The sequence below is a fragment of the Hemitrygon akajei genome, chromosome 7 (assembly GCF_048418815.1).
Source record: "Hemitrygon akajei chromosome 7, sHemAka1.3, whole genome shotgun sequence".
In the NCBI taxonomy this organism is placed as follows: Eukaryota; Metazoa; Chordata; class Chondrichthyes; order Myliobatiformes; family Dasyatidae; genus Hemitrygon; species Hemitrygon akajei.
In genome coordinates this window covers 146,408,299-146,420,567 of record NC_133130.1, presented here as the reverse complement: position 1 = coordinate 146,420,567, position 12,269 = coordinate 146,408,299, and the positions used below count along the sequence as shown (strand labels likewise).

Below are 12,269 nucleotides of genomic sequence, written 5' to 3'. Positions count from 1 at the left end.
ACTGGAGGGTCCTCTTCTTTTTTAGTAGATTTAGCACGACTCATCATAAAGCAATATTACATTTAAAAGTAAGTTTTCAAAACAAGTTGGAAGCAGTAAATTAAAAAGAGTAGATGCACTTATAAAAGCACAGCTATTGCATCAACAGCCAGTAGTAGTCTAACAACAAGTATCAAGAACATGGGATGAAGAGTCCTTGAAAGTGAGTCCATGTGAGAACATTTCAGTGATGGAGCATGTGTAGTTAACCCTGCTGGTTCAAGACTCTGATCAATGAGGGGTAATAGCTGTTCCTGAACCTGGTGGTGCGATTCCTGAGGTTCTTCTACCTTCTTCCTGATGGCAGCAGTGAGAAGAGAACATGGCCTGTGTGGTGGTGGACCCTGATGTCGAATGCTGCTTTCCTGCAAAAATGTTCTATGAAGATAAGCTCAATGGTGGGGAGGGCTTTTCCTGTGATGGACTGGGCTGTATACACTATTTCTTGTAGGATTTTCTATTCAAGGAAATTGGTGTTTTCATGCCAGGCTGTGATGCAGCCAGTCAATATACTCTCCACCACACATCTATAAAAGTTTGTCAAGGTTTTAGATGTCATGCCAAATCTTCACAAACCCCCAAGTGGAGGTGCTGCCATGCTTTCTTCATAATTGCACTTACATGCTAAGCCCTGGACAGGTCCTCTGAAATTATACAGTATCACTGAGGAATTTAAAGTTGCTGACCCTCTCCACCTCTGATTCCCCTGATGAAGACTGGCTCATGGACCTCCAGTCTGCTCTTCCTGAGTCAATAATCAGCTTCTTGGTCTTGCTGACAGTAAGAAGGTGTTGCGGCACCACAGTCGGATTTCCAATCTCCCTCCTATATGCTGATTTGTCACCTGCTGACTCACGACAAAACTTAATCATGCAAACTAATATAAAATAAGGATTTTGGAAGCCAAAGCGTTGCCAAGATAGACACTAATTTTACACCAGTTCATTGCTTCATGGATGTGATCAATGACAAAAGCTGTATAACATGCCAGATCCTCCTGGGCACTTTGAAGGATTGCAGGGAAACAGTTTGAGCAAAAGATTGAGCACTTAAATTCAGGGTTGCTTAAAGAGGCCAAAATTACAGGATTTATTTTTGCTTTTGAGGGTTCTAGATGAGGGTGTTGTACCAGGAATAATTCAGAACTACTGTCTAGGAGGAATGAAGGGAAAATTTTAAAAGAGAGAAAAAAGATTTACATTGAAGTGATGAATTTAGTGACATTATACCACTTGCATGGGTATTTAGTGAAGCAATGCTCATTTAAAGGGTTGATTCTTTCTAGTACAGTGAAAGAACTTGCACTTTTGTTATACCATATCAATCCTTCAAGCAGTTATCATAGAATAATTGCAATACAAAGAGGAATACTTAGAAGTTGGGCAGAATCTAGAGGTGGGGAGAGAAACAGTTAACACTGCAGATTAGTGATCACATAGGGTTCAGTTTATGTACAGACAACATCCTGAACTTACCAGGGATTTCTCAGTTTGGGCAGTGGGTCCAGCTTTGCCGTAGCCTACATAATCTACTTTCTGAGTTAACTTCACCTCTTTCTGTAACCTATAATTTAGATAGATAGATAGATACTTTATTGATCCCAAAGGAAATTGCAGAGTCACAGTAGCATTACAAGTGCACAGATATACAAAAAAAATGTGAAAACACATTCCTATGCAAAGTGACAAATAAATTACATCTTAGTTGAGCGGGATTATATCTCCTGATGAGTTTCAAAATATTCTGCAGATGCTGGAAATCTTGAGCAATATACACAAAATTCAGGAGGAACTCTGCAGGTCAGACAGCATCCATGGAGGGAAAAGAACAATTGATGTTTCAAGACCCTTCATAAGATCTCTTTATCATTATATTAGCAAAGGCAAATACAGTGATCACTACAGAAATCATTAGGAGTTTCCCATTTCCTGGGCCGGATGAGATGGTATTAAATATATTCACCTTTGCCCAATTATCACTCTGATGACTCCAACTAAGAAATGAACTAGTGTGCACATGACCTTTGAATAATTTTAGATGCTCATGTTTTCAGTTTTTGGGGCTCCACAGTGCTCACACTCATGTTCCAGTTCAAGTTTTTTGTTGTCATAGGCATAGGTACCCACTATTCATGCCATAAAAAAATAGCTTTTCTTAGCAGCAGCACAATACAAGACACAGTACAATAGAAACATAGGCATTCAACTAGTTGTGGCTTTAAAGATGTGTAATCACCGATAATATCTGAAATTTGTCCAGTTTTTCAGCAAGGCAAATGGATATCTGCACAATATACCTGAAGAGCAAACTGGGCCTCCCAGTCAGGAGCTCATTTAATAGCATTATCACTTTTTATATGAAGAATTACCTAAAATCAGAAATGTGCTTTGTAATAAGAAGCTGAAATCAATGAAGGCCCTTAAGGAATATAAAAAGAAGCAGGGAAGAACTTAAACAAGAAATTAGGAGGGTTAAAAGGGGCCATAAAATATTCTTGGCAAGCAGAATTAAATAGAATCCCAAGGTATCTTTATACACATCTGTGCAAGAGGCCAGCTAGAAGCAATATATCCACTGAAGGTTAAAACAAGGAGTTTAAGCATGGAACCAAAGAAAGTGGGTAGGATACTAAATTAGTACTTTGCATCAGTATTCACCAAGGAGAAAGATGATTGGAAGAATGGAGACGGGTATGGTGATATTCTACAGGATGTTGAAGAGGCACTGGGTGTCTTTAAAAATAATATGGTGAATGTCTCCAGGGCCTGATGGGATATATCCCATGGTACCAAGGGAGGAAAGGAAATTGCTAGGACAATGACAGAAACCTGTGTTCTCTTTAGCTATGGTTGAGGTGCCAGAAGACTAGAGAATAGCCAACTTTGTTTCAAATGGGCAACGGTGGCAAACTAGGAAATTACAGGATAACCAGGAGCTTTACATCTTTACATGGTAGAAAAATTACTAGAGAAGATTCTCAGGGATAAGATTTTTATTCACATATGGAAGATCTTAGACTTAGTAGAGATGGGTCAACATGACTTTGTATATGGAGGTCCTGTTGCATAAGTCGTCTGAACAATTACAAGAGTGCCAAAGATAATTATGAGAGTGGAGCAGTGGATGTGGTCTACATGAACTTTAGTAAAGCATTTGACAAGTTCCTTCATGGTAGGCTGGTCTAGGTGGTTAAGTCACATGGGTTCCATGGTTAGCTGGTAATTTGAATCCAGAATTGGCTTGGTCATAGAAGACAGAGGGCAGTAGAAGGGTGTTTTTCTGATTGGAGGACTGTGACCTTTGTGTCCCACAATGACCAATAATCTGCTGGAGTCATTCAACATGTCAAGCAACATTTGTTGGAGGAAGATGGGCAGGAATTGTAAACATTTGGTTTCAAAACCCTGCATCAGGACAAAAGTGGAGAAGGGAGAGAGCCCGTATAAGGACAAAGGGTGAAGTAATGATGCAGGGCCAGAGATGATTGGTGGATAGAGGAAGGATGAAGGATGATAGACAAATCAAACGGGGTAATGGAAGATGGAGATGGATTCAGAAAAATAAGAGGAAGATGGAGCCAGGTTGAGAGAAGATGAATGTGAAGGCAACTGTAGAGGGAGGGAAGTAATACAAAGGCGACCAGTTCTGGAATCTAATAAGAAAGCAAGGTGATTATGGGAGGCATTAGGAGAGAGATGAAATACAGTTGAAATCAAGACCAAACGGGGGAGACTGAGAGAGCCTGTGGGTGAGATGCGTGAGTAGTAGATGGAAGGAATATGGAGAGGGAGGTGGACAAAATGGGTGATAGGGATTAGAGGATGTAGGTAAGAAAAATAAGTGGGCCAGAGAAGGAGAATGAGAAAGAAGGTCTCCTGAAATTTGAAAATTCAGTGTTCATACCATTGGGTTGTAGATTTCACAGGCAGAAAAAGGGTAGTTGTTCCTCTTTTTTGTGTTGGACCTCACATTAAATTTTCTAATTTCAGGTAACTCTCCTCTGATTTCCAGCTTTCTTACTTTTCCCCCCCACCCCCCCCCCCCCACACACACACACTCACTCACACACAGAGTAAAACAATTCCATTCTATTCTGAACTTTAATGTCTTCTTATTCATCCACATCAACAATTTAAGTACTTACCTGTACCAGTAGATACCAGCGATGATTAATCCTGAAATACCTGCCACTGTGCATGTGATGATTAGAGCTGAGGAATAAATAACAGCAAATGTTAATTGCTTTTTATATTCCTCTTCAGAAATATATCACCATCTAATCAAAATGTCTAGAACTTGCTCTTCATTAAATCAAAACAGATATCACACTCACTTTGAACAGACTCCTTCACTTACTTGGAAGGCAATGGTTGTACAACAGATTAGATGGTCTGAAGTGAAGTTTTCGCTGGAAATAGAACTTCTTCCAATTAGATAACATTTACTTAGAAAATTATATATTTCTTGACAGTGACTCAATTAACCCACATAATTTTGTTAAATACATTATACATACATTATAGAAATATGCTTCTATAACTTTGTATGTAAAATGCATTACTTAAAGTTGCCACATCTCCATTTTGGGTAGACTGGGAGCAGTTCAATGCCATTGCAGGAGCAGGTGGTGCAGTGTGGGCACCAAACAGCAACAAATGCAACCTGTGGCTTATGTCCATGTCTATCTAGTCATACACAAGGGAAGACAGAATTGAAATACAAGGAAGTGATAAATTTCAGTTAATGGAGCAAAAGGATATAAATCCGTGTTAGAATTAGCTATAAGCTCTCACTCTCACCTTCTTAAAATACTATTGAAAAGCACAAGACTTTTAAGGTAACACAATGAAAAAAATGGTCAGTATCAGTCTAATAATCCCTTTGTTCTCCAAAAACCGTAACAGTAAAATTCCATTTATCCAGAAAGCTTGATATTTTTGTGGTGCCATTCTAGCAAATTGTTCTGACTAGTGAAAGCTAATATTCAAATATACTTTTAAATTCATTTTCTTAAAGAAAGATGTTGCACAGTAGAATAATAAATATTCTATTACACTCAGGAAGTTCCAGTGAAGTGAAGGAAATAGAAGCAAGTTTAAAAGAGTGAGTGAACCAGGGCTTCAGTGTGTGACAGACAGCACGAGAAACAGAGACTCCATATGCTTGAAGATGAACGCAGGCACTGGGTCCTGTTGTGCAAAGGCGTGTCAGGGAATTGGGGACCCAATGAGCCAGATGTTGAACCACAGGAATTTCCAAATAGTCAGGTTTCATACCTGTATCTTGTAGAAGGTAGATTTATTTTTTGTTGGATAAAGTACACCAAAAAAAGGTGAAAATTACTGATACAAGAACTTGTCCAAACATGTTTGCACATTCTTTATAAATTACTGAGGTATGAGTGACACCTGCATGTAATAAGTGTCAGCTTTCATTTATGTGTGGCGATTACATGCAGAGGGTCACAATAAGCAACAGAGTGGTTATGATCTGGTACCACTCTATTTGATGATACACTGGCCACAATGAGAGGGAAATTAAAATCTCAAGTTCTGATTTACAGTTCTAATTCTTGGAAACCATTAGGAATGACCTGCATTGTATAAGTAGACTTTTCCCATATTAATCAGGAAATGAACTCCCATTGGCGTCATATAAATGGGAAATTGAAACTTTTTGTTTCAAAAATAGGCATGCTGTTTATTTTAGGAGCTGGCTGATATAGTCAGTCACCAATTATATGGTACTTCACAATTCAATAGCCTGAGATTAGCAGGAGTCTGAAATACATGGTGATTGCCTAATTAAACTGTGGATATGTGATTATTAGGTTTGCACTTTGTTGCTAATGAAACTGTCTACACAACAAGCTGAAAATCTATAGTACATACTCTCAGTCAGATTTCACTTAATTAAAAATCCATATTCTTTATTTACATTAAGAATGCTGATAGATTCATGCTAAAATAATACAAATAATAACCTATAAATATTTGTTCTGGATTTAAAAAAAAATATAGCAGCACTATTAAATTCACCAAAAGCTCAACATGAAAACCAGAGAGGGAGATGAAGACCAATGAAGACATCAAAATCAAGTGCAAGGTGATGCAGTGGTTGGTGCGGAAGTCTTTGAATATGATAAATCAAATGTCAAAACTTTTTCTCCTATTTTTGTTCCATTGCTTTGTAAGTAGTGTTTAGTACTTACATTCCCCATCACTTTATTCATCTCCCTCTTTCAGAAATCAAGAACTACTCTCCAGAGCCAGAAGAAACTCAAGAGATGACATCCATCTCACAATCCAGGATGAGTAGCCATTAGATTTTATGATAGGGTGCATTATATAGGATTGTTAAGATGTCAAATTTCTACATGGTGGGTTACCATCCATTAATGGCCTTCAGCCTATGAGAAGGCCAAATTTTGATTCGACAGAGAGAGAAGTCACATACATGAGTTCTGCTCCAATGTACTTAGATGGTGACTTTGATTAGTAGCCTCCAGATCAGGGTTCCCAACCCTTTTTTATGCCATGGACCCTTACCATTAAGCAAGGGGTCCATTGGACCCCAGGTTGGGAATCTGTGCTACAGATGAAATCTGATGGATATGGATGCATGTATATTTGAGGCAGAAAATAGCTTGCCTGAGACTATTGATAAAATATCAGACAGCATGAGAGAGTTTTGACTTGCCCTTTTCATCTTCAAGAAACACAATGTCAAGAAAAGACCACTGCTACAGAATACCAACCTTGCAAAGTCTACCAGCTTTACTGATTAAATATTTGTCCCAAATACATTAACATAAATATTTATTTCCAAATTCACAGGGCAGAGGATTTAGAAACATTGATACCATTGAACATCAAGAGTACGCATTGAAGTTCCCTATTACTGAAGGTGGTAATTTCCTAACAGTTGCTTGGCATGAATGTATCATGTCATTTACTTGCCCAAGCCTGATCTTGCTGAACATACCCATGAAATGTCTCGTTTGCTTTGTTTTATTAATGGTGAACTAGCATTATAAGGTGAAAAAAAGGGCTATTAAAAGTGTCCTTCCAAACCGAGCCTCTCATTTAGGCTTGGCTGTCATCTTCCTCCTCCTGTGGAGTCACATTGATTATAATGTCTGCATAATATCAAGATTGTGTTGTGTCTTAAATAGAGCTGTGCCAACATGTATTGGGTATCCTTGAACAGGTTCCAGACAAGATTTCCCTCTATTAGGTGCATGTATGACCCACATCCTAGAGTCCAATACCCTCTTCCTATTCTTTTCCTTGATAATGTGCCCCTCTTCTTCTCTCCTTGATCAAACTGGAGATATTTCCACTACAGGATACATATATTTGTACTCAAGAGATCTGATTTTCCCTGAAAACTGACTCTCAACACAGTTTGAACAAGTGCCCTGACCTGTTCAACACCCAACACGCTCTAGGAGGACTTATTTAAATACTACTGATTTTTGCCAGGGGTGTAGTGGTTTCTGTACTCAGACTTTGGAACAAGAGGTCATGGTTTCGAATCTGGCCAACTCCTTGCACATTTTCCATCTGTGCTGGATTGAGTGCTGAGCTAGTAACTCGGCTTTGTAAAACAAATGCTAAAGAGATGGCAAGGTTGCCACCAATGTGTCAAACGAAGTGCAGGGAGGAACTTCTTTTAGATGCACATCTCCTATGTGCCATTAACAAAGTGGATTAGGTAGATAATAACCAAGTTAACAGGCTGGGTTTCAAGTATGCATCATGAGGATTGAGGTCACTAACCATCAATTCTGCATACCTAATGTGTCCATTTTAATTAACACATTGAGATGCACTGTTTAGCTTAAATATCAGAAACAGCACATAATTTTCTCTTACCATTTTGTAAACAACGTGTAATCTAAACAGCATCCATAAAACTTTTCAGAAAAGAGTTCACACGCCCAATTTATTTGAAGTGCAATAAATACTTACTGAGCAGGATAGCATCAGCGACAGGAACAGGGGCTTTCTTTGGGTCACTCTTCACTGCTGACACTTTAGTAGGTTTTTTTTGCGGTGTGTGTGTGGTCAAAATGGACTTATCTTTATTGGATGGTACGTCTGCGCGACCTGCTCTTGATTCATCTTGTAGTTTAGTAGCTTGCATCCTGTCATCTGTAAACAAAGATGATGGATCAAGAACTTATATTTGACAAAAAGATTCCTTTAGTAATTTTAAGACATGGTAGTACATAGAAGTCTTGACTCCACAATATCACAAGAATACAGAAGACAGATTGCTGTCTACAATTTAAACAGTCATCTTTCCTGCTTGCTGTAGAGAAGGACAGAGGAAGTCCAAGTAATTTACAATTTGCACCTACATCTGCTGAAGGCACTAATTATCTTCATGCAAACTGATTTGGCAAATATTTATTTCTAGCCAGTTACTGCCTACAATCGATCTAATGCAGGGATTTTCAACCTGGGGTCCATGGACCCTTTGCTTAATGTTATTGGTCCACGATATAAAAAAGTTGGGAGCTCCTGATCTAGTGTAACCATGCTTACAACAGATCCCATTACTATCCTCAAACAAGACCCCCTTTCTCTTTCTATCTTGCCTTTCTCCTCCTCCCTTTCACTCCACCTTCCTCTTTACTCATCCACCCTTCCTTAATTCCCTTTAGCTCTCAGTTCCTCATCCTTCTTCCCTCCTTCATCTGAAACAGGGCTTCCAATTCTGCACAGAACTGGTGGAAACCCTGCAGGAAAACTGGAATATGCATTTTACAGCTAAATCACTTCTACTTCCCTCCCTTGATTTAGATCAGCCACTTTTAGCATATTGTAACACGACCCCATTCATGAATGGGGGCCAGAATGATAAATTAAGTTAAAAAGTTTAATTCTATTTCAATACCTTTAATCAAATACATTAATTTTAACGTATTTTATTTGATCAGTGAAATCTATTTCAACTTTAAATTAACAGAGGCTTCAAGGGGAATGGGTTCCATAGTTGACAAACTGCTCCACTTCATGGGTGGAGGCTTCCTGCTCAACTGGATCTATCTGTGAAGCTGTGGGGAATCACTCCAGGGCCAACGCAGAAAGTTGGGCATGATCCCTGTACGCAAAGATTCTCCTTGGATCTTAAGAATGTTCCCCTTCCCCACCAGTGCTGACCTTCCAAACAATGAAAACAGTTTGCCCCACCATACAAACTCTTTCTAATCTTGAGCACTTTGGGCTGAAACATGTCTTTTTATGGCATTTCAGAAGAGAACTGTCAGTGAGGCGCTCTTGATAGGACGCCACGTTCCTAATGTTTGCACCTGTGCATGGCAGCACTCAGGTCAGAAATGCACTGGATGTCAGATCTTGCTGTACCATCGCATTCAGGTCAGGTCTGGAGCTACTATCACCTGAGCCTTGCTGCAACATTACATTCATGTGGTTATCTAGACTAGTAACAAATTCTGTTTCTTGCACCTCACACCATCTAGAATTTACCAACCCGAACCATAAAGGGCAAATATACACTCAGTGGCCACTTCATTAGGTGCACTTTTATTAGGCTCATCAATGCAGGTTCAGACCAAACATCAGAATGGGGAAGAAATGTGATCTGAGTGACTGTCTGAGGAATGATTGCTGGTGCCAGATGGGGTGATCAGAGTATCTCAGAAACTGATCTCCTGGGATTTTCACGCATAACAGTCTCTATCATTGACAAAAAATGTTGCGAGAAACAAAAATCATCCAGTGAGTGGAGGTTCGGCGGGTGAAAATGCCTTGTTAATATGGTCAGAGGAGGATGGCCAGACTGTTTCAAGCTGACAGGATGGCAACAGTAACTCAAGCAGCCACAAGTTACAACAGTGGCGTGCAGAAGAGAATCTCTGAATGAACGACACATTGAACATATTAGGTACCTAATAAAGTGGCCACTGAGTGCAGGTAAATGATTGATTTTTCTTTATTTCATTTATTAGCATGTATCTTTAAATTATTTTAGTTTTTTCAAACCATTTTAGTTATCAGATAATCAAAAGCATTTAAAGCTGTTCAATGGTCTTTGACAAGGTTAAGCCTTCTGAATGTCATTAGGGCAAATTGAACAGGGTCTCAGAATCCACAGACATCACTGAGTGCTCCCCCTTAGTGTGGTCATGGTGGTGATGCAGGATTTGTTTGGAATTACAAAGCTGCAAAAAGAGCAGTGGGGCTACAGGGACAGAGCTGGGGGATGAGAGAAGTGGCGGAGTGAAGGGAGTATGGCATGGGCTGGATTCAGCTCCATTAAAACTGTCCTTGAATTTCTCTGTACCAAATTCCAAATTTCCCACATCTCTGTTTAAATAAAGCTCCTTCTTGCGTTGCCAGCAAATGTGAAGGTTCTCTCCAGCTGAGGAATGCCTGACTTTACACAAATAAGCAACTGGGACACAGGTATGAGGGATTTACTGCTGCTGCAAGGCTGCAGGCATTGTCTGCCATGTGCAACCTTGGTTTTGAATGGTTGAGATAAACACTATGGTTTATCTACACATGAACTTTGGTTGGCCTATGTTTTTATGTAAGTATATGGCTGGCTGGTCATATTTCTGGTTTGCAAAATGTTAGGGTTATGAACAGCTCTTAGAAATGGAACTGTATCGTAATCTGAGGTGCACTTGAAGGCAGAATTAAAACATTGAATACCGATAAGTCCAGGCAATAACTGCCACTCACTCTTCATTCAACTTCTGCTGGTCTCCAGCCTCACAGAAAATTCCTTCTGTTCTATCTCATTCTTTTCCCTCACCCCTTTCCCATTCTCTGAGATTTAAAAATTTGCTATGTTTTAACTTTCCCCAGGTCTAATGCAAGATCATAGACCTTAAAATTGTGTTTCTCTCTGCTGCCAGGCGGCTAATTATTTGAGCATTGTTGATTTCAATGGCTAGATTTTGCAGCATCTTTGTACATTTAGCGATTAGAATCATGCTGAATTGAGAGACGGTGAAAAAAGAGAGACTTCATGGAAGGATGGAAGAAAGTTGTAAAGCATTTAATGGCAATTACTATAAACTCCTGTCACCAATAGTGTGATAACAAAACGTAGTAAAAGTTACAGATGTTGGAAAACAAGGTGCTAGAGGACTTTTTGGTATGAAGGAATAACTACAATGGAAAAATTCAGGAATAAGATTACAGTTTCACTGAGCAAAAGAGCAGGAAACCAAAAGAAGTTAATGGGCACATCGAAACACACAAAGTAGGTTCAGAATCAGATTTATTGCCACTGACTTAGATGATGTGAAACTTATGTTTATGTGCAGAACAGGACATGAATAGCAAAATTCAGGATAAGCAGGTGAAAGCTTTATTTTGACGTTTTTCATTCTGATGTTAGCTTTATTTATTCACATCAGCTTTCCCTCTTCGCTCAACACAGCTGACAACATTCAAGTCTGAGCTGACAGTACTGCAGTCATCACAGTAACAGATCAAAGTGTCACTATTTTACAGCAGGTAATGGTGACCAGCAGAGAACCTGCCTGCATCATTGGTGGAAACATAGGAACAAAACCCAGCAGGGGCCTTAAACAAAGGATACAAAGAGTCTCGAAACAATTTATTTCACATTTAGAATTAGGTCTTAAGCCTTCTCATGTGCTGAATGAACAGTGAGCGCATTTACCTACTGCATCTAGCTGTAGCGTATGTGAACTATCAACTTTTTTAGCTAGGATCGATGCTATGTAATCAATATCACCATCAATATCTGGGGCTCCATGGTGTTTTCCTGCAGGGAAAAAGAGAGAAAAAAAATCTGAATACACAGCAACCTGCAATGGTTTTAAAGAAAGAAAAGGTAAGATAACAGAAATTGATCTTTCGTAAAGTACTGATTACCTTGAGGGTAAATGGGCCAAATCTAATTCTACAAACCACTTATCCTTTTAACCTCCAGTATAAACTCATTTAAATAGTTAATTAAAAATAAGATAAATGCCCAGTGGGGCTAATTTAAATAAATACTCCATAAATTTATAAATTTATTGGTACTGAACACAAAGGATTACATGTCCATATTGGTATGTGCTAGAATAGAAAGGGCATTGATTTTAACTACAGCAACCCAGAGCTAAAACAGCCCAGAAATTCAATTCCATAACAGCAATATTTCAGAATGTAAGCAGAAAATGTTGGAAGCACTCAGCAAATCAGCAGCAGAGGAGAGTGAACGAAGAAAACACG

At 39.1% G+C, this 12,269-nt stretch overlaps 1 protein-coding gene across 2 annotated transcripts in view; it reads right to left on the bottom strand.

The window, feature by feature from the left end:
- The window catches only part of LOC140731026 (neural proliferation differentiation and control protein 1-like), a 199,222-nt gene that overhangs the window by 18,323 nt on the left and 168,630 nt on the right, over positions 1–12,269 (bottom strand). For both annotated transcript variants that reach the window (XM_073052206.1, XM_073052208.1), the window contains 4 exons: positions 11,710–11,814; positions 8,013–8,195; positions 4,184–4,250; positions 1,515–1,602 (listed from right to left, as the gene is read on the bottom strand). In XM_073052206.1, coding sequence (XP_072908307.1) covers positions 1,515–1,602; positions 4,184–4,250; positions 8,013–8,195; positions 11,710–11,814 — 443 coding nt within the window. The remainder of the gene's footprint in view (positions 1–1,514; positions 1,603–4,183; positions 4,251–8,012; positions 8,196–11,709; positions 11,815–12,269) is intronic.